The 22,284-nt window shown below is 37.0% G+C and overlaps 1 protein-coding gene across 5 annotated transcripts in view; it reads right to left on the minus strand.

Annotated features, from left to right (window-relative positions):
- Positions 1-22,284, minus strand: part of LOC129733182 (protein PALS1) — a 113,140-nt gene that overhangs the window by 85,894 nt on the left and 4,962 nt on the right. For 4 of the 5 annotated variants that reach the window (XM_055694808.1, XM_055694807.1, XM_055694811.1 and 1 more), the window contains exons 2-3: positions 12,763-12,942; positions 12,637-12,694 (exon numbers count right to left, since the gene is read on the minus strand). In XM_055694808.1, coding sequence (XP_055550783.1) covers positions 12,637-12,694; positions 12,763-12,942 — 238 coding nt within the window. Of the gene's footprint in view, positions 1-2,047; positions 3,529-12,636; positions 12,695-12,762; positions 12,943-22,284 lie in introns of those variants that run through there. The other variant, XM_055694809.1, reaches the window with a different exon arrangement.

Consider the following 22,284-nt stretch of genomic DNA (forward strand, 5'->3'; position numbering starts at 1 on the left):
TTTTTGCCAATACATTACAAATAGTTGAAAGGCAATTACTGGTTGTGGGTGGAATAAATACAATTTATTGTTACAAACTGCTCCTCATTAGAAACTATTATCTATGCCTATTTGAAATTAGGCTTCGTTTAACCGAATGAAATCAGATTCGAAAGGAGATGGCGAATAAGAGGTATTTTCGAAATTGAACGAATATTTGGTTCGATGATAAAAGAGGAAAATCTTTTGCTATTACAGTTGGCCATGGGTGGAGAAATTTTTAAGATTTTAGTTGTTTATCAAATCTGTCTACGAATAAATGTGAAAAAGAATATACACTAAAAGCCGATTTTGAGCAAAAAAAATCGAGATAAAAGCTAGCTTTCAAATTGGAATTGAAAAGGTATGAATTGTTTCTCTAACTGAAAACTTGAAGTTATAACAAAACTTTTACTTTTTTTGCTAAGTGTATTTTTTACGCATTCTTTTTTCCTTAAAATTTAATCTCATACCTTGTTCACTCTATTGCGGATATAATGTGATATCTTAATATCAGAATCCATACATTTGGTTCTTACGGGAAATTTGGTGTATGGTATTTGATATTAAGATAGGCGATATCGCATGATATCCGCTGTGGTGTGAACGGGTTATTTGGTAGTTTTTCTATCAAAATCAAAGATTTGAGCTACGAAACTTTAAATAGAGTGTATGTCAAAATACATACGTTAAAAAAATATACTCTGGCATCGAAACTAGTTCTCTTTCTCCGGCGACATACTCAACTCGCAGCAACGTGAACAAATCTTACTTTAAATCGGCGTCACTCAAAATTAGCTGAGAGGTCATTTGGTGTGGAAACTGTCTTATAACGGTCACGTTTACCAATTATGTTTATTTTTTCTTCCTCGTTACGCTATAAAAAGTGAAAGCAGATATGTTACCTCATAATGTTATCTTTTTATAGGACTCGCGATATGTTAAAACATTTTCTCTCAACGTCCAATCCAACACAAAAATTGAAAAATAAGGCCAACGTACTGGTCTTAAAGTTTAGTAACCTCTGTTTTGTGTCAACGAATGAGATAATAATATTCAGGTGCAAAAATTCTGCTCAATTCGTTACCATGTCAGAGACTCTCAAACGACTTGAATGGAAATGTATGTATTTTCTGGCATATAAGTTGGGCATCGCATTGATGATAATAGATCAAAACCATTTTCTAAAATTTCTAATAGGAAAACTAATTCTGACCAAAATTGCTGTAAACTATGAGAAACTTTAACTTGAAAAAATAGAATGAATAAAAACTGTCCGTTTTAGCAGCAGACACATAACGTAACGTTATTTATCGTCACAAAATAGTAAGGGTGGTGGCTGTTAGTATCCAAGTTTAATTTTTCGAGAAGCACTTACACATAAAGATTGTCCTGGTGTGAAGTATCGCAGTATTATACATAAAATGTTTGTTTCGTTCTAACTTTTCTAGCGCTCAAATGACAATGGAAAATGAAATACAAGTTACAAACCGATAAATTTCCAAACAGGACATAAAGGCTTTAAGGGTAATAATATCCCATAGTTTATTACCAGAGTACTCGAATATCAAGCTTTTTCATTGCTCACTGCCGTTTCAACTATAAGAGCGCATAGTGCCAAAAGGGTTTACGATGATGTAGTTCATAACAATTGATACTTGACTTATTGTGAAATGTTCATCAACAATCTGTGTTCATCATACGCACAGAACGAACCTTCAGTTTTTGGGAAACTATATCAATATTATATTTTTTCCAAGATTTAAGCTATTATAATACTAAACAGCCAGAACACCAGTGATGCTCCGACTCTGATATGTATTCGACAATTATTTAGATTGAACAAGTCCCCTAAAACAGAAACTTTTTCAGAACCCTGCTGCATCGAATAAGTAAGCTTCCCATGTGCACGACAAAACGATATACAATGCATTCACACCGTGGTTTTCCGTGCCGAACCAACGGGCATTGATTGAGTGGTGTCATTGAAAGTGAAGTAACATTATTGAGTGTAGAGATAGGCACCTACCTTTGTATGAGGTTAGGTCCACACATCAATTACCGTTCAATTTGTTTCGATTATATTCGCGGACTGCTGGCACTAAAATTAACTCTCCGCTCACGTAGCCTTCGCGTATGTACACGCAAGTAAAGCACTAACACTGCGATGATTCTTTCGAAAACAAAAACATAACTCTATTTGCAGTGGAACAACCCCGCGTAACTGAAGAATTGATTGCCTACCGATGATGTTTCATAACATTTGGGTTTCCTTTCGTTAACTTTGAACGATTCACGCGAAATCAACAAGCGAATGAGCGTAAAACAAACGATTTTGCTCGGCACTGCGAAACTAAACTAAGCCTTGGCTTGCACTTCACTTCGGAAGACACGTTCTCACCTCAGCAGATTTCCGATTAATCATCAGTAAAATATTTTTTCTTGCACACGTAGATCATTTCTTGTTAGCAAAAAAGCCTATGTTTGTCTTTGTACACTGATTGGTGGGGCTTAAAATGTGATCGAAGCTTTCAGGTAATCATCTTAACGATTGACGATTCAATGCGCAATGTGAAGTGAGTCATGGGTTGCACATCAGGAATGCATTTGTCACTGCTCCGTCGTATTTGGTTCTCAAGTAAACTTACGATCGAGTTGCACTCTTTCACTCGCTTTTTTCGCGCAAAACCATTTTCAGCACTTTTCCCAGCGTGGCACTTTTTCTCTAGTAGTCATAGTGGTATTTAGATTAAAGTGACGTCGACAAATTTTACAAAAATGGCCCGTTTTCTCTCGCGCACTCACTCAATGAAGATCATACCGCTCTGATGCTGCTATGATGTTGCGAGGTCTAAGCACAGGTATTGCGGTGTGTGTGTACTAGCATTTCTTGCTATTCATGTTTCTGCTTTGGGGGGCCATTCCAGTGTTTAGGTTTACTCCGCGTTCGCCACAACCTGATGTCTTCCTTGTTGATTAAACACGCTCTAATGCGAAGCAGAACAGAAGAGCGGAAGATGGACGAAAAGGAGGAAGAAGCTTAGTTTATGGGCTAGACAAAACTAGCTACATTCTTACAGAGATCTCCGTGACCCGCGAGATCGACTACGAACCCTATACACTCGTACACGACGAAGATGTTGGAACCACCACTTATTTTTTCACGTTGTTCTTCTCCACGAAGTTTTAAAAGCTTACTATCGACGGTACTACACTACACTCACATACAAGGGCCCACCTGGCAGTGACCCACGTAAGATTGCACCTCGAATTTTCCTCTGCACAGCGCTTCATGTGATGCACTTTTTCGCCACAGGTAAAAGCTATGCTGTTTACCTTAAATTCAAAACAAATAGCAAATTGTTCTAGCGGAACTTTTGCTTGAAAGCACTTTTTAGAACATCCAAAAACTTATCGACGATCAACCGAACACTCGGTACTTCCAACGTGCTATCTCCAGTCCGGATCACGGCCTCGATTCACTCGACAAACTTATCTTACTGACTCCACTTCACATGCAGCACACTGCCAGCAAGCACATCCAGCCACTTGCGAAGCGAGATTTGTTTGTAGGCCACCGTTTTCATATACACACTGCGAGTGCTTCGGGCTTCGGCGGAAAACATGATATATCGTACAATAACGCTACGGTTCTTGTTGGAGCGGGTAGAAAGGGTGTCTGATTCGTGGATAAATTCATGCGAGTGATATCGTAGTCTAGAAAAATATTTTTTCAGGTTAAGGTGGCTTAACCTGTTATAAACAAAGCATATTCGGAGGCGACGATTATGGTTTACTCTAATGTACATAAGACCTTTCACATTGCACAATGATCCAGAATCCAAATTTAGGGGGAAATTACAGCAATATTTTAAAGAAAAAATTTCTTCTACAAAACTGTTACATATGATGAAGCGCTTATTGAAAAAATATCAAAATTGCTTCAATTGTGCTCAAAATCGCAGGGATGAATCTATGTTGAAAATAATCAAACCCGTATTATTTCGTTGGGTTGTTAGGGGGACTAGCTCCGAAATAGGGTGACCATGAAAAAGTGTGTTCGATGTATTCAATTTAAAAAAAAAACATAACTTTTGAACCAGTTGATCGATTTTTAATTTTTTTGGATCAAATTAAAGGTATTTATTTCTAGTTATAAGAAAAAATACAAGGAAAAATAAATCTACGTGCTTTTGCGAGCATAACATATAAAATTATTGGAATGTTTGTCATGTTTTTAAATTGAATTTCCTCAAATTTAAAAAATAAAATATTTTTCAAAATTCTTTCATTTATAGAGTCAAGTTCAAAATGAGACCAAGAGATATTTTTTTATATTTGCCCCAAAAAGAATGACAAACAAATGAAAAACGCATATTTTTTTATGAAAAACATTAATAGTAGAATTGAGATATTTACGATATCAACATTGCAAAATGTTTCTCTCAAAAAGCTCTAAAAGTCGTTCAAAAACAGTTTTAAGATGAAACTTGAAATATAAAAGTTAGAGCGCAAAATGTGTTTTTTCAATATAAATCGGTTGTTTTCAAAAATAGAGAAAAGCATTGTTTACAAAGTTACTTAAAATTAATGGAGCTATTTTGGTTACCCTAATTTTTGATAACTTTTCAATAAACGCTTTATCATATGTAACAACTTTGTAGAAGAAAGTTTTTCTCTAAAATATTGCTATAGAGCTCTAGACCCAAATTTCCCCCTAAATTTGTTTTCTGGACCATTGTGCATTGATAAGATAAATCATCCTAGTAGTAGAGCATTGTGTTTCATCATAGTAAACAGATAGATAGAAGCCAGTTTTGTATCTTGGTGGCCGGGTGTCTAGAAAAATATATAGTTTTTTTTATATAATTACACCACCAGGGTTTATCTGAGCTGCTTTTGTCATTGTTATGGAACAAATGTTCATCGTTCCTTCTTGATAAAAGAAATCTAAAAACGTGCACTGTATACTAACTAGCCAGAGTACACTTGTAAAAATCATTACTATTTTTGCTTTAGCGCTAAGTATTTTGTGTAAAATTGGCGTTGCATCTCAAAATTTTATTTTGCTCGTTCATAACTTGCTCCAAATATTTATAACGCATAAGCCTTGCCTAGAGGGTATTGAGGGAAGCTAAAAATGTCCTATTGTGTATATTCACATATTTTATAAATAAGAAATAAAAAGTATTATGAATCATGATTATCGATAGAGCATTTTTTACTTTATGTCTCAAGTCAAGTAAACTATGTAACGTACATACCTGAGCAATGCGTATTACCAAACTAATATATTTACGAGTTTTTGTGGGGGTTAAGTCTACCAGAAGTGAGTGTCTGCAACACAAATTTATCGAAAACAGTAAATCATAAAAAAATGCAATACTTTCAGAGTGCCATGAGAATGGTTAAATTAATTATGTTCAACACTTGCTTCGCCATAACTAAATAAATCTCGCCCTCTGTGTGGAAAATAAATAAATAAAGAAATAGAGCTGCTGAAGCTAAATTAGTAATAAAATGTGAAAAGAATATTTTAAACATATTTTACCTCAGGCAAATCATCGATAAATTATGCGGTAACTTCTCAACACTATCTGGCTGTTTAGTTAAAATTGTTGAGATTTGTTTACTTTCGCAATTAAGGTTTATCATTCGTAGGAACTTAAAGCTACTTGTCACGAAAAGGGAAATAACCTTACAATTAGCTCAGTCACTAACTTATGTACTATAACAAGAGCTGAGAAATTCAGGATTGCAACGATTTTTGTCAAAAGTTGGTAATAACTTTATGTGACATACCTTCTACACGCAAAAGTTGGAGTGTGCGTAACCAGATCATTTATGAGCGAAATTAGCGCATTTACTGATTGAAACCAACCAGCAACCAGCAACCAATACTGATAAGTTGAGTACTGACGAAATAAAGAAATTATTGTCTGATCGATTCACTTTCATGTACAGGTCATTTGAAAACATCATTCAATCATCATTCAATCATCGTTCGCCCGAAACCGAAGTTTACCGAAACATTACGATTTTTGTGTATATGATACATATTTTTATTTTGACTTGTACAACTTTTGCGTTATGCGTTTCGCGCATCCATTGTGCGAAGTCAGAGCAAATTCTGTGCAAATTGAAGAAAACATTGAATGATTAAAACTTGTACTTTTGCGTGTAATATTTTGACAACAGTATAGTCTATAAATTTCTTGTGTGCCAAACCAAGAAGAGCGCAATGAAATCAAAAGTTCATTCTTTCAACAATGTTTAGAATTTCTGCCAGCGAAAGAAAATAAACATCTCATAAATTTGCTTTTTGAAAGTACAGTCCAACCTGTTTGTGACCGCACAAAATAAATCGCATAAAAAAAATCTTCTGAAACTTCACGTGTAGCTACAAAACAATGTTTCCACAACATTATTGAAAAAAAAACTTTTTGTATGCGGTGGATAGGGACCGCATAAAAAAATTCTCAGTTGAAATTAACTCGTAAGTTGATGATTCTGATTTAGAATACCTATGAGAAAAATTTTAAAACATCTGATTGATAAACGTAGCTTTTTTAAACATATTAATTTTTCCAACCGCTATCCTTCGTAGGCTAGCAATACGTGACTTTTCCTTCGTTAAACTGACTCAAATAGTAATTCTTTGACGCAACACTAATGTAATGCATTGAAATTCATTCAAAGGATCGGAAAAACTAAATGGCTGGAAATCTTGTCGGATATGGTCCTTTTTTATATACCGCACAAAAAAAGTCGCACAAATAAAATAAACGCATAAAAAAAGTCGCATAAAAAACGTCGCATAAAAAACGTCGCATAAAAACAGGTTTGACTGTAAGTTTTTTATCGTCAATTTGCTTGATGTACTTAATCTGTTCAGAACAATTTAAAATAACCCCTTTCAGCTTGGATAACGGGACTATTATTTCGCTTGAGAGTAGAAGCTCTTGACATAAGAGAAAAGATAATCAATCGAGTTTTAGAAGTATTTTCCACTTTTGCGAATAGGAAATCTTTAAGTTTTCCTGCAACTGAGAGAATGTTACACGTTATCCTTTTATGACAGGGCTTGTATTTTCACAGAACTCTGGCAATGTGCATCCTACAGGTACAACAGGTAGATCTAAAGTGAATATGTAGTACAGTACCGGTTGTAATAAACGGCTTGCTGGTACTTCTTCGCGAACTTGATCGTCTTTTTCTTCCAGAACTTTTCCGAAACCTCCATGCGGGACGCGCCGACAAAAAACTCGAGGTTGGGGATTTATTTGGTGTCCGCTTTGATGTGGCAATCCGGTTTGGCGCCTTCCTGACCTTAAAAACACGTAGCCCAGCCCACCTCATTGTCTGCTGGACGGTTCGGTTTTCGGCCGCTTCCAGCGCGCCGCTTGATGGTCTTCGTCTCCCGGAACATCTTCACTACGCAGAACACGGTGGAATGGTGAATTCCAAGCCTTTTGCCGATCCATCTGTGTGACTGACCAGGATTATCGATCACCGCGTCCAAGATATGCTGGCTCAGCTCTTCTTGTTTTGAATGTATCTCGAAAACTACTTGAAAGATCGGGATAAAATTTGCACACATAAACATAATACTCTAAACTGGTATTACCCAAAATTTCAATAATTTTTACCGATAGAAAGTTACACCAAAAATGAAGTGTCGCATTTTCTCCGAGTCCAATCTTTATATCTCCTGTAATAGGTCTCACAGCCTCAATGTTAGCATTCCGCTATTCGCATTCCAGACTTGACCTTTTGTTCATTGTACACAAACTTCGCGGCCAACTTTCAGTGTACAAGATAATAAGGGCCATTCCTAAACCACATGGTCATAAAGAGGGGGACGGGAGGGTTTGTCAAAAGACCACGAATGACCACGCACGGGGGTGGGGGGGCCTAACGAAATGACCACGTGGTCTTTTTTCCTGACTTATAATTTATTGTTCGGGGCCATCCATTTACCACGTGGAGAAGCTTTGGGAGGGGGGGGGGTTGGTTAATGTCCACGGTCCATACAGTTTTTGGGAGGGGGGGTCAAAAACGTTAAAAATCTGTCCACGTGGTATGTGGATAGCCCCTTACCACCAAGTCAAGAACAAAAGCTTTTGCATTTTAGAAATATAGAAAGTACTGAATGTTCAATAATAAAAACTTAAAAAATTTAAGCGAATTTTTGGCTCTTGACAAATGAAAAGACCACGTGGGTAAAGTCGCAAGGGGGAGGGGTACGGTGGTATCAAAAGGGATCAAAATATGACCACGTGGTTTAGGAACGGCCGCCACACACGCCCCGGAAATCCGTATTCAAGCAAACCCCATTCGGATTGGAGAAGCGACCACGCCGAAGTACTACGCACAAATCCGCCGCTAAACCGCATCCACTTAACCTGCACAGCCCACCTGATCCACCATCGTGTACTTATCCAAACTCAGGATACACCACGCTCAGGATACACGGTGCTCTTCTTTGTCTATTTTCCCCCATAAAGTAGGTACCCGCTTCGCATTTCTAGCCCATTTATAAATTCATCATTTCTACCCTTGTTTGATCTATCACTATTACAAAGTTAACAGAAACTTAAGCCCAACGAGTCGGTGGCCGACTTGCACGCGTGTTGCTTTGGTATTTTCTTTGTTTCCCCCACACTAAAACAACACCTGGCTCAAATTCCATTTTAAAGAGCGATTCCGATGTCCACCCTCACGAATCATGAGTTGGCCCAAACAGTACTAGATACATTTGTTGTAAAACTATTGATTATTCAACCTTATTCAGCTATAAGTTGGAAACAGTAGTGAAATATACACGCTCCTGGATGCATCCCCGCAACAAGAATACTCTCCAAAACTACAATATTTTGTCCCTGGCACACACAGCATCAACCAGTTGTTGGACATAAGTGAAGCATGTTCACAAGGCTCTATTAAACCCCCGGACATTCAAATTTCTGCATATTCTCACTCCCAAAGAAACCACTATTATATAATTCTCCTTGCGTCTCCGTCTTTTGTTTAATGTATAACACAGATTCGCAAGTGATCATTAAATTAACAATTGATTATATTAGTATTGATTTCAATTTGATCACTGCGATGAACAAAACTTGGGGAAGAGGAATGGGCCGAAATTGATAAAATCATCATCATATTCGACCCATCATAACTCTGCAACTATTGCACTAGCAACGAGATACTAACAAAAGAGAAAAAATGCCCAGACACTTCAGATCTGAATTTTCCTGCGAAAAGCATTGCTTCAGAAAGTGGTTTTAAAACAATTTCTATCCGCCTAGGTACACCAAACTGATGATGGCTGGAGAGGCACAGTGGACGATTAGTCCAAATCATCGAATTTCAGCTAAAATAGCTTTGCACGCGGCGCAATGGACTTTTCCTGTTAATCTAATTATGATTAGCTAGTAATTATTACCGTGTTTGTGGGGGAAGAAACTCTCCATCAGCGGCTCGCACAAATTTTCAATTGCATCAAACGCATGTTTGCATTCACCAATCAATCCGGTGGAAAGGACGCATTTCACGCTCATAAATTTATTACACTTACACCATTCATACCTGCTCGTGGTGAAGAATTATTTCGATCTCTCTTATCTTCATACAAAACCAAAAAGCAAAAACAAAACTGTGCGACCTTTCGCCGCTCTTTCGTTGAGAGAATTCTTTGTTCTCTCCGGTACTGTACTCGGAATGTTAGGTCTAATAAACGGTACGAGAAAAAAATTATTGCCGTTAGTCGAGAAATTCGGATCCCAACCCCACCGAAAATATTTAAGTAATTCAACTAAGTGGTTAAAATGGTTTCAACAGTCGCGGGGTGTACGATCCAAGACAATTTGTTAAGTAATGTTTGAATGGTTGAGAGGCTTGGATTTGCAGCAGAGTTTTGTTCGAAGTTGCATATCTGTTATGTGGTTCAAGACAAGCGTGCTTGAACAGAAATAGAAAATGTAAGTGGTTCAATTGGGTGAGAAGTAATTGATTTAGAATTTGAATGTTTTTCACACTGTCATGCCTTAGCAATAGCTAAACGAACAGTGTAACATTGGTAAACCTTCTCAATAATATTTTCTTGGTTTTTTTGGTAGGTATTCTACAAAAACAAAATGAAAAAAAAAATCTGAGAGTTTTTCGAAAAAAATCAGTTTTTTGAGGCAGGCTAAAAACGTTCTCAAAATAATCTGGGTTTGATTAAGAGTTAACTTTTTTAAGAGCGTTAGCCTATTACATTAGGTTCAAATAACTGTCTAGAATTACAAGAAAGATACTGCGGTTCCAAGGTCCTTGATAACAAGGTATCGGTTGAAGTTCCACAGACAAATCTAAGGCTTTTTGATTTTTGCTCCAACTCTTAAACCTGAATCGTAAAACAGGTGAAAAACAAGTACCTTGAATACTCAGGAAATATTCTTTCACCCAATCTGTTAGCAGAGCCGGTGTCACACTATTTTCCCGAGTGGGTAGTAAAAAGTAGGGAAGGTTCATGGGTGTCTTTCCGGCAGTTTACCAGAACAATCGCCATGGCGGACGAAAACCTGCGTTTAGGCATGTACTCTCTGCGTTTTAATTAGCTATTTCCGCGACAAAATTGCTGGAATAGATTTGACGCTTCAGTTTTACTCAAAAACTCTCGATGAGGCGCAGTTGGGGTACGCTCCATCTCCTCCAATGATTGCTTCGAGTAGTGGGCCAACGGCAGATCCAGCCAGAACACCGCGTTTTCGCCCTTGTGGTTTTTCTTGATGAACGATTTCCTCGGCCAGTCCGGAGTGAAAGAAGAGCGGCTTTGACATCCTCTTCTCGCTGATTGTCAGTCACAGCAGCACCTTCTTGGGAACTTGGTGCATCAAATGAACTTCACCTCGGAGCTCACTTCCTTCGTGGAGGACGTAAAATACGAAGTGCCCTGCCAGTCGTTGACATCCATGTTCGCCAGGTAATTTTCCCAGTTCAGCCGGTGGCACCAACCTTCCAACCAAGCGCACGCAGCGATGTAGTACCAAGATATTGTAAATGCCAAAATGGGCGCATCCGGCGTCCGCAAAGTGTCGCACGATATCTGTTTTTGATGCGGCGGGGTACCGTTCTTCGTTCCATTTTAAGTTTCGAACACAGAAAACATTACATTTTTTATTGTTTTGTCCGATAATTCCGTGTGGGTAAGTACCCACAGGGATATTTTCCGAGGGGGTACTACTACCCATACTACCCACATCAACCGCCGGCCCTGTCTGTTAGCCAGTAATCCTGGCCAAAATACTCAATTTCATTCATGCGATTAATTGTTCTACGGCTAATTCGAAAAATCTATGTCTTGTTTAGAGTAAACTGCAGAAATTACGAATGTTTACTTTAGTTACATCATGCAGATGCTTAGCTGCAAAACTCGCCTCACCTCATTGTATTAAAATACATAAATAGGGTAAATTAACCAATAGTGGATCCCTTAGCATTTTCAAAATATAGTCGTCAGATTAACTCATTTTCTTTTAACATAAATCGAAATTCATAAATGTTTGTGATGCAGATAGGTCGGATAAGATGTTTTCCGATGAAAGTTTTTCCTCAAATTTTAATATAAATTGAGTTAATCTGGCGGGTGGTACACTATAGGAGTAGGGTCTACTGTAGTTCAATTTACCCTAGTCTCTACGATACCACAGCGCTGAAGAATGCCTCTTTTTTAATTTTATGTTTAATGATTTTCGCTAACCAACATCGAAACTTGTTTCAACAAATCCAAGCGATGAACCTTGCTAGGTTTAGACTATTGGTTAATCACCGAAAATCTACGTTTTCCCGTTATCTAACATCTTACAAAATGTAAGAGGAAAACAGGTGGATTAATCAGAAAATGTTCATTTTCCTGATCGCCGCTGTCGTATGCCGAAGCTGTGCATGGTTGACTCAATATCATATTGAGATGTTATATGTTTTTTACGTGCAACTCTTTTTTTTGTTGCTGTTGTCTGCTCTCTGTGTGCTTTTGGGAATGGCGCGCACGCCAGTTTCGTCGAATTCGTGCCATTTCAGATTACGTACTGTAGTACACAGTCGGCCACCGCTCGCTGGCTAGTGTGCTGGAACACGGTTACCATGCACTTGTGTAAGTCTCGGGAACGCTTTTTGTACCGTCCAGACACACTCGAGTTAATTACAACACAAGCAAAGGGGAGGTGAAAAACTTGTTTCTGGTGGCAAACACACTTTCAGTTTACAACGTGGGTAAAAGCTTTACACTCACATTACCTCGGTGTGACCAGAACTGCTAGAAGCTGTAAAAGTTTTCAGCGATCTTTTATTTGTTTTGCAGAGCGTTCGTCATGATCCGCCATCTGGATGTCGTGTAAACGAACTATACTAGAGACATTGCGACTAGGCAACGTGCTATTTTTTTTTATTAGAAATCGTAGTCTCTCTCTATCTATTAGCTGAATCTCGTTCGCAAAATTTGAATCTACGTTAGTTGAATTTGTGTTATCATAAATTAGAACTAAAAAACGTTTTTTGCCACTGATGGCGAATCTGTGGTCCATTATATTATTGAACAGAAAGAAATAGTCATATGTTGCAAAAACTACTCACCCAGTCTTGAGTCACTCCGCCTTTTAACGCGAAGTTTTATCATACATGATTGAATACACTGTAAAGGATAAAAAATAAACTGTTAGGATGACTCCAGCTATGCACTTTATCGCAGTCACATCCTACCTCATGTATGTGTTTGATCACCTCTGCTCGCGGTGAGTCCTCCAGTTTGCGCTCGTTGACATCCAGAATTTCATCGGCGACTTCGAGGTTGTCCTTATCCGCAGGACTTCCGTATAGTTTAATTTTGCCATCGCGACTCTCCACCAGGATTATCACGTAACCGTTTAGCTCCACTACTTGCTGCAAAGACAGATAGTACAAAGAATCTAGATAAGCGACGGTACAACGAAACGCTATAGCAAATTACATAATTGATTACGATTTTTCATTTGTGTAGGTGATCCTTTGCCAAAGTTTATAAAGTTTAAAAATATGATTAATTTGAACAGCCTTATCAACAACAATATCAGTAACAAAGATCCAAAAGAACATCAAAAATGCTTGTTTTTATGCATGTGAAATACATTGTTAAGCACGTTTCTGACTCCTAAACTGCCTATAATCGCATATCAGTCCCATCTTAATTTTCATCAAGTTGAGAAAACCTTCACGCGTTAAAGGTATCTTTCTTGCTTAGGTTATTTTAGCTGTTGAGCGTGGTTTATTTCCATATTTTCGACATAACATAATGCAATAGACATTTACCATAACTTCTCTATGAAAACGATAAGAATGCAGGTGGGACTGGTATGCGATTATAGGCAGTGAAGTGAGCCTCCGATCACAACTATGCTCAACATTAAATCATCTACTTAAGATACCATACCATAAATATTGTGTCTATGATTTCGTTGTTCGGAAACACTGATTGTCTGACACATTTGCGCTGAGTTTCTGTTTATACATTCAATTACAAAATTTGCGTACATATTTAATTACATCTTAGTTTTGCGAGGTTAAAAAATAGATAACTTTTGTTCTTTATAAAATCGATCCTTTTACTTCTTGTAGTTAAACGAAAATATGAAAACGGTTGAGACCTTTATTTAAGCTTCATTCAAAGAGAACATAAAATAAAAAATCATCAATCCAGGCTCCATGGCTGTACAACAGCTTGTCTAGATTAGGACTGCATATAACATTGCTGGTCTATATATTTGTTTGAAAATTAACAGTTCATTCTTGGGACAAAGTCTATAATTGCTGTTGATAAGAGGCTATAAACATTTTATTGATTATTGCACTTTGATTGGGTGTTCTCAATGTGCTCCTTGAAAGTGAAGGATGACTCAAAGTGAAAACATTTTATAAGATTGGGCCCAAGATACTTCTTTGAGGTACATCAGCTTTAACAGACAATCTATCAGATTTACCATTTACTTTAATTTTGCACCATTTTTGTGATGTATACAGGAAAACGGAAATTTGTCATTATAACTATTAATCCTTTATGCCAAAAACTCTTCTATGTCTAGAAGAGCAAATCCAGTAAAATAGCCTTCGGTTTAATCAATTCGAGCCATATAAGATACCATATTAGATACTCTAGATAAAGATTACTGATGAGTAGTCGAAGACTTATGGCGAAAACCAAACAGTTCATTTGAAAAAATTGAATCTTCATTAAGTTGTGTTATCATTCTACAAAGAAATAAAAAGTTTGCCGACAACTTGCAGGATTCTTTTCAGGTTTTAAAATTGCAGTGACTTTGGCATTTTTCCCTTTTGTAGGAACTCAAATCATCTCTTAAAAATTCTCACCAAGAAATTTAAAGAGCTTTCAAGGAGACATTTGATGAGGATAATGACAATTCTATCTTCTCTTGGCGCTTTCATGTTCATAAACTTGTTGATAATCGGTCGTACTTCATTTAAGTTTGCTGCCAGTACTGCCCATAAAAGCATAAGAGTCCCATATGGAAATGCTCACAATTCTAAAGAAACATTCCAAAAGGTCCTATCTGTTTTGATCGATTTTTTAATCGATCACTTTCATTCAATCACCGTTTACACGTTTACACGTTTTATGACACGTTATTTGCACAAGTTGATAGCGGAGGGATCACTCTAGCCTTCTGAACGAAAACCACGCTTGGGAGAGCTACTAAAACTGAACCATTTCCAAAATGAAAAGACGCTCCGGAAAAACGATGACAGCAGATAGGACCTTTTGAAATGCTTATCTAGAATTGAAAAAATTGCAAATGAAGTTCTAATTTTGGATTTGAGGTAAATCAAAGGATTTAACTAAAAGTATGTATTATTCAACTGTATGTTCATGAGGTGGAACATTGTATATTCCCTTGAGTTCTAAGAACTTTTGCATGAGTACCAGGTTTGGAAATAAATGATAAGACTCTTTTGCTTCTCTATACACAAAAAATAAAAGCATATCAGTTTCCACGCATGCTAAGACGGTCAAGGTATTTAACATTATTCCTTATTGTGGTTGTCATGTGAACAGTTTATTTCACTCCAACATTTTCGAATCATACGAATTGCAATATAGCAATTTGGTTTCAACGGATTGCAACATGAATCAGTGCATGTTTTTATCACTGAGCAACCACAGCTGATAGACGAAAGCTCGTTCTACATAGAGTCTACGATGAAATTCCTAAAAAGCCCACGAGAAATTGATGCAGACTGTGAGGTCACACTCCTGAACACTTCAATTCCACCCATCCTAGATGCTAAGAAGAATTTCTGGTAAGTTTCCAGAAAAAAATCACTATGGGACAGGCAAGGTTTGAAATTTTTCCAGTAATTTTCAGAACAAACTTTAAAATTTAATCAAGCCATATGGAAATTTGAATAAAATTAGATACATTGAAAGCATAAACTTAAATTTGCCTAAAAGTCATATGGGACTCTCATGATTTTATGGGCAGAGTACCTCTTCAAAGTTGTTGAACGGTGATCAGGAGCGGATTAAGGCGAAGGCAAAGTAGGCGGTCGCCTGCTCGTCAATCATCTGAACGTAATAATATTTGAATGTTCGGTATTTTTAGTTGAGCATCTAATTTTTAGACTGCTAGGGGAACTGCTCCATTATTTATCTCATTAAGCTGATATTCACGAAGAATGCACGGATTAAACACCAAATTTTCACGAAGTCATTGAACAAATAAACTAAATATGCTTACGTACTCTTATGGAATCGTTTAGCATTGTATATTTAGTAAAATTAGCTAGAATTATCCTGAATTTTGTAAAACAAACCATTTTTCACAATGCTTCCATATCCATCTCAAAACTTGAATCACTGCTCAATTATTCATCTCACGACGTCCCCATATTCATCACACTGTTGATCATGAATGAAACACATTATCATGAATGAACGCAGCCGCAGCCCGTCGTAGTAGGTTACCTAGATATCCGCTGCAGTTGTTTACGAGCAAAACTGGTAACCTAGGTAATCACCACAGTGCTGTAGATTTATGTCAATTATGTCGGAATAGCTCAATATTGTCAGTATGATTTTTTCGTATTAACAGGAACTGATTTGGCAACTCTTGATTTTCTTCAAGGCAGTGAAAACAGATGAAAATACATACAGTTGAAATTTAGGAATTGTAGAAATTCATCTCATATATTTCTGCTAATTGAAGCTTGTTTTTGGAAATTGAGGTGAACATTTCAAAGATTGAAGTATTCTTAGTGTAGTGAGTGATTTTGTTTAGTGATTGAAATAAAAAGTGGTCCGCTAGTGATAAAAAAAACTTTGGTTGGCTGCAAAAACTTTGGCTTAGTGCAGATGCCCGACTATAATATCAAATTTAGTAAAAGCACTGCAGTGAGTTTTTGGGGATTATACTTTATGAGGAATCTAAAGTGAACTATGGAGAATCCATTCCATGGATTAGCAGATTGGTTTAAGAAGAAAATATGCGTTTTTTCTGTTTTCAATTGTGTTTACATGTTGAATGAGATGAATATACGGGCTGAGATGAATAATGGAGCAGTTCCCATAGGTACTCAGACAAGCGTTAACGAATGAGAAACAGTTTATTGAAAAACAATTCTAACAATTGCACGTCTTAATTGGGAATGACTGAATACCTTGTCCATCAGCGCTTGTCAACTGCTCCAGGCCTGCCTACTTCGCCACTTCCTTTTGACTAGGGAGTCCAACTGTTCGTCGCAGGTCTTCGAATCATCCAACGTCCAGCGCCTTCGTGAAGATGTCCGCCAACTGCTTGTCGGCACAAATACGTTCCACTTGTATGCAGCTGAACTGCGATGAGGTCGCGTATAAAATGGTGTTTGATGTCAGGTTTTAGGCCATCACCAACATCATGCAGAAAACCGGCTAGCAAAATCACTTCAGCTACATCAGCACTCAATGCCACGTGCTTCTTGCTTGACCACGAGACTGTGACCGTAAACTTCGAATATTTTTCTCGGCAATTTGTCCCAAAGCTGGTATCCATTCGAAGCGTAGCCAATCGTTACCATTTCTCAGCTCTTGAGGTCAAATTCCTCAAGGTGATTCATTCCTTGACAGCGATCCGAGTAAATACTCTCCAACGGACGTGTGGCTTGTTCTCTAACACATCTTGTTTTGTAGGCTTCTTAACCAAGAACATGTTTTGCCGAAGATACGGCAGTAGTACTACATTCTGGAAGGTAAATTCAACTCCTTTGTTAGACATACCTTTAATTACTCTATCGCAATTGCTGACCAGTGTCACGGCACTCTTGGCCTCATCAATAATGAAAGCATTTTTTATTTTCCGCATAGACCGCAGATGATTTGCATCCTTCACGACATTAACACTGCATCCTGTGTCTAGGCAGAATTGGATCTTCCCAGTTTCATATTGTTTATGGTCACCATTCATCATGAACGCGACTGCTTTCTTATCGACTGCCGCTATGGGATTTCCTTCTGGTTCTTCGAACGACAGTTTTTCTGCACGTTCTCGAACTTGCCAGAGCGGTGGCACTTGCCAGTGAACTGCTGCTTCTCCTTACCTCCGACGAGTCCCACACCACTTAAGTCATCCTGGCGATCTGTCCTTTTTCTCTTTTTGGTCAACAGCTGCTCTTTGACCGTTCTTCTTCTCTAGATTAGCGAGTGCCATCACACGAGCATCATGGGTATCGCGTTAGGTTGAGAATAGTTGAACAGACTATGATAAAACAGACATAACACCTCGAACAAGTTAATAGCAGTACTTTACGATAGTAGCAATTCGACATCTAGCGTACATGCCTGTGTCATATTGACAACTAAAAAGATTGCAAAACCGTGCCCAGACAGTGTTTTCGAGCGATGACTGTTATTCGATTGGAAATTTGGAATGATCGTTTTTATGTGGCAATTGAGCTAGGTTCCAGTGTTACGTCTGTTAGTCTGGGGTTGAGCTGTCAAGTTACATTAGAAATTTTCACTACTGCGGTCTTGAATTGGCGGACAAGATTATCAAAAGCAACGAAATAAGCTCGCATGGAGATTCCTTCCTTGTCCCTCAATCTCACCAACTGCTTAGCAACGTTTAACTTGGTACGGACTTTTTCCCAAAGGTTCCTTTTAGAGCCTTCCTCATTTCAGCTGCCATTTGCTTTCGATTGACAAATTCAGAGATTTCATTCGTTGTGAGTTCTGTCGGTTTGGTTCCACTTCGTGAGAGCATCGTCTAGAGCCAAAGCTGGTGCTGTTAGCACAGATGGAACTTCGACTGCATTCAAGTGAAACTTGACTCGGAAACACAAATTTTCGAAATTCGGTCCGGTCAGCCGCGGGATGCGTTCCATTGAGCTACCCAGAACTTCTAGGATAACGTCGGACTGTGACTAGGACAGACAAAGACGAACTCAGACAAATGTTAACGAACAAGAAAAATTTTATTGAAAAACGTCTTTACGGCTTTTCTATGAGCACTTAATAACTTCTAAAGGACTGCTTGGCAATGTCTCCTTCTTTGAAAACGCTTATAATATAAAGTTATTGATGTTGAGCGGGGTCAGCCAAATCGAAATTTTTAATAAGACTTAACTACATTCGAATTGAAATTATGCGCAATATTATTGAAATATTATTGAAATTTGAGCTATATGTTCATTCGTTATAAAAGGAGGATAGGAATACTGCCGTTCCAATCATAGTAGTCCCATGTTCTACACAAACCTTATGCACGCTGGGACAACTATGCTTGGAACGGCAAAATAGGCTTTGAAGGTTTCTTGAGAACCTTCGAATGCTTCCAGAAGAGTTTCGAGTACGTTTTTAGTTGTTCAGCTTCCCTCATGAAGTTATTATTTCGCAAGAGAGTGAATCAATATATGTAAATCTTTGAAAATAGCTTTCGAAGCAGTATCACGAGATCTTTGGTACTGACGTCTCCGTATGTTCTTCAGACGTATAAAGAAGGGAAGGTTCTAGGTTACGTTTCAAGATGTTCAAGATGTTCAAGTTATCTTGTCCATTGCACAACGGTCCAGAAACCGAATTTAGGGGGAAATTTGGGTCTAGAGCTCTATAGCAATATTTTAGAGAAAAACTTTCTTCTACAAAGTTGTTACATATGATAAAGCGCTCATTTCGATGCAATCAAGTATCTAACTTTTTTATCTTTGTAGATAGTATAAAAATTTGTTCTACAATGTTACAGCTCCATTAATTTTAAGGAACTTTGTAAAATAAAGTTTTTCTCTATCTTTGAAAACAACCGATTTATATTGAAAAAACATATTTTACGCTCTAATTTTTTTATTTCAAGTTTCATCTCAAACTGTCTTTGAAAGACTTTTAGAGCTTTTCAAGAGAAACAGTTTGCATTGCTGACATCGTAAATATCTCAATTTTACTCAAAGTTATTAATATTTTACATCAAAAAATATGCGTTTTTCATTTGTATGTCATTCATTTTGGGGCAAACATAAAAAATATCTCTTGGTCTCATTTTGAAGGGCATACTTGACTTTATAAATGGAGGAACTTTGAGAGATATGTTATTTTTTAAATTTGACTAAATTCAATTTAAAAACAAGACGAAAATTTCAATAATTTTCTACATTATGCATATAAAAGCCCCCAGATTTATTTTTTGGTATTTTTTCTTATAACTAGACGTAATTACCTTTAATTTGACCCAAAAAGATCGAAAATCGATCAACTGGTTCAAAAGTTATGAATTTTTTTTAAATAAAATACATCGAATATAGCCGTTTTTTATGGTCACCCTATTTCGGAGCTGGTCCCCTTAACAACCCAACGAAACAATACGGGTTTGATTATTTTCAACATAGATGCATCCCTGCGATTTTGAGCACAACTGAAGCACTTTGCGTGACCAACTTCGAAATAGGGTGACCATAAAAAACGTTTGTGTTCGATGTATTTAATTTTAAAAAAAAATCATAACTTTTGAACCAGTTGATCGATTTTCGATCTCTTTGGGTCAAATTAAAGGTAATTACGTCTAGTTATAAGAAAAAATACCAAAAAATAAATCTGGGTGCTTCTATATGCATAATGTAGAAAATTATTGAAATTTTCGTCTTGTTTTCAAATTGAATTTACTCAAATTTAAAAAATAACATATCTCTAAAAGCTCCTCCATTTATATAGTCAAGTATGCCCTTCAAAATGAGACTAAGAGATATTTTTTATGTTTGCCCCAAAATGAATGACATACAAATGAAAAACGCATATTTTTTGATGAAAAATATTAATAACTTTGAGTAAAATTGAGATATTTACGATGTCAGCATTGCAAATTGTTTCTCTTTAAAAGCTCCAAAAGTCGTTCAAAGACAGTTTTGGGATGAAACTTTAAATAAAAAAGTTAGAGCGTAAAATATGTTTTTTCAATATAAATCGGTTGTTTTGAAAGATAGAGAAAAACTTTATTTTACAAAGTTACTTAAAATTAATGGAGCTATAACATTGTAGAACAAATTTTTCTTCTATCTACAAAGATAAAAAAGTTAGATACTTGATTGCATCGAAAATGTTGGTCACCCCAAATTTTTGATAATTTTTTAATAAGCGCTTTATCATATGTAACAATTTTGTAGAAGAAAGTTTTTCTCTTAAATGTTGATATAGAGCTCTAGACCCAAATTTCCCCCTAAATTTGATTTCTGGACCATTGTGCATTGTCGAATCGATGAACTCCATGATTCACGTTCCAAAAGCAGTCATTGTACAATACAGCAGCTAACTACTGGTTTACTGTGGAAACCAAATGCTGAACCTGGAGATCTGTATCTGGTTTTCTCCACATCACTTGTCTTCCATCTGATCCGAAGAGGTTGATTTTAGTTTCATCCGTATATAGAACCTTCTTCCAGAACTTCTTCGGTTTGTTTAATGCCTTAGCAAACTTCAGTCATGTTTCCACATCCATATTTGAGATGAAAGGCTGCTGACGGGTTCCTGTATGCTACCCTCCGAACGATATCCGCACTGGCCGGCCACTTCGATAGGAAGTTTCCGAGTTGTTTCTCCATATAACTCGGAATGTTTGCACAAATACCCGCTCATCACCAGGAGACAGAATCCTTTTGCGTTCTGGGAGATCTTGAATAATTCCTTGGTATTTTCATTTGTTAACAATTTTCTGCCTAGTAGAGTGAGTTCTTCCGCAGCCGGTGCTATTGCCCGCAACGACCTTCCGCGACAACACATATTAATTATCGCTATACGCGTAGAAATATTCATTTCTTCCCTTTTGCTGGCCTTTACTATTAAAACTCTTTCAAAAGTTAACCAGAAACAGCAACAAACATTGTACAAGCAGCTGTTAAATATTGACATTACACACTGACAGAAATGAGTACGCTCATTCACAATAATCTTCCTTACAAGATAAATTTATTTGGAAAAACTAAAAGTGTACACTCAGTGTGTAGGCTCAAAATTTCATTTTTAAGGATTAAATATTCAGCAACACACTTTTCGGAAAATTTACCTGCAAGCATATTTCATTCCAAACAAACTTTGTCAAGTTGCACTTGTACGCTCAACTTTGCGATTGACTGTATAATAAAGATTTTATTGGTTGTAATTCTCAGTTATTTGTTAATGTCGTATTTACTAACCAGCTAAAATTTTCTGTTTTCACATCAACACAGTTCTTGTCATTGATCAACTTTTGTATGCCGTCAGCCTTTACAGAAAATCAAAATTGAAGTGCCGACTGTATAGATATTTCATTGATAATCAAATCCAGTGGTTATTATCATATTATTTGTGATATTAAAAACGATGTTATCATGGCAGCGAGCATTTGAGAACTAATTTCCATTAGCAAATAAAACTAAAATTAGCGGACCTTCAGTTTCATTTAGTTGTTTATGATTGCGATGACAGCTTTATGGTACAACTAACCATGGTTATTTCAACCATGTATGTTTGATTTTACTATTTGTATTTAGGGCTTGCTGTGTAACTAAGGAATTATTATCTAAACCAGATTCAGTCTGTCGGCTGATGGTAGAAACTGATATGATATTTTTTTATATTTGAAAAAAAAAGTAGGAGGTTGTATCCAAGACACGACCGCATAAATGACGTAGAACTACGTACGATATTAACAAATGCATTGAGTGTTTCATTACCCTAGTAACACAACTGTTTTTATCAAAGTTTTATAGCGCATTTTTGGCTGTATTGAGCGCTATAAGACT

The sequence above is a fragment of the Wyeomyia smithii genome, chromosome 3 (genome assembly GCF_029784165.1).
Source record: "Wyeomyia smithii strain HCP4-BCI-WySm-NY-G18 chromosome 3, ASM2978416v1, whole genome shotgun sequence".
NCBI lineage: Eukaryota > Metazoa > Arthropoda > Insecta > Diptera > Culicidae > Wyeomyia > Wyeomyia smithii.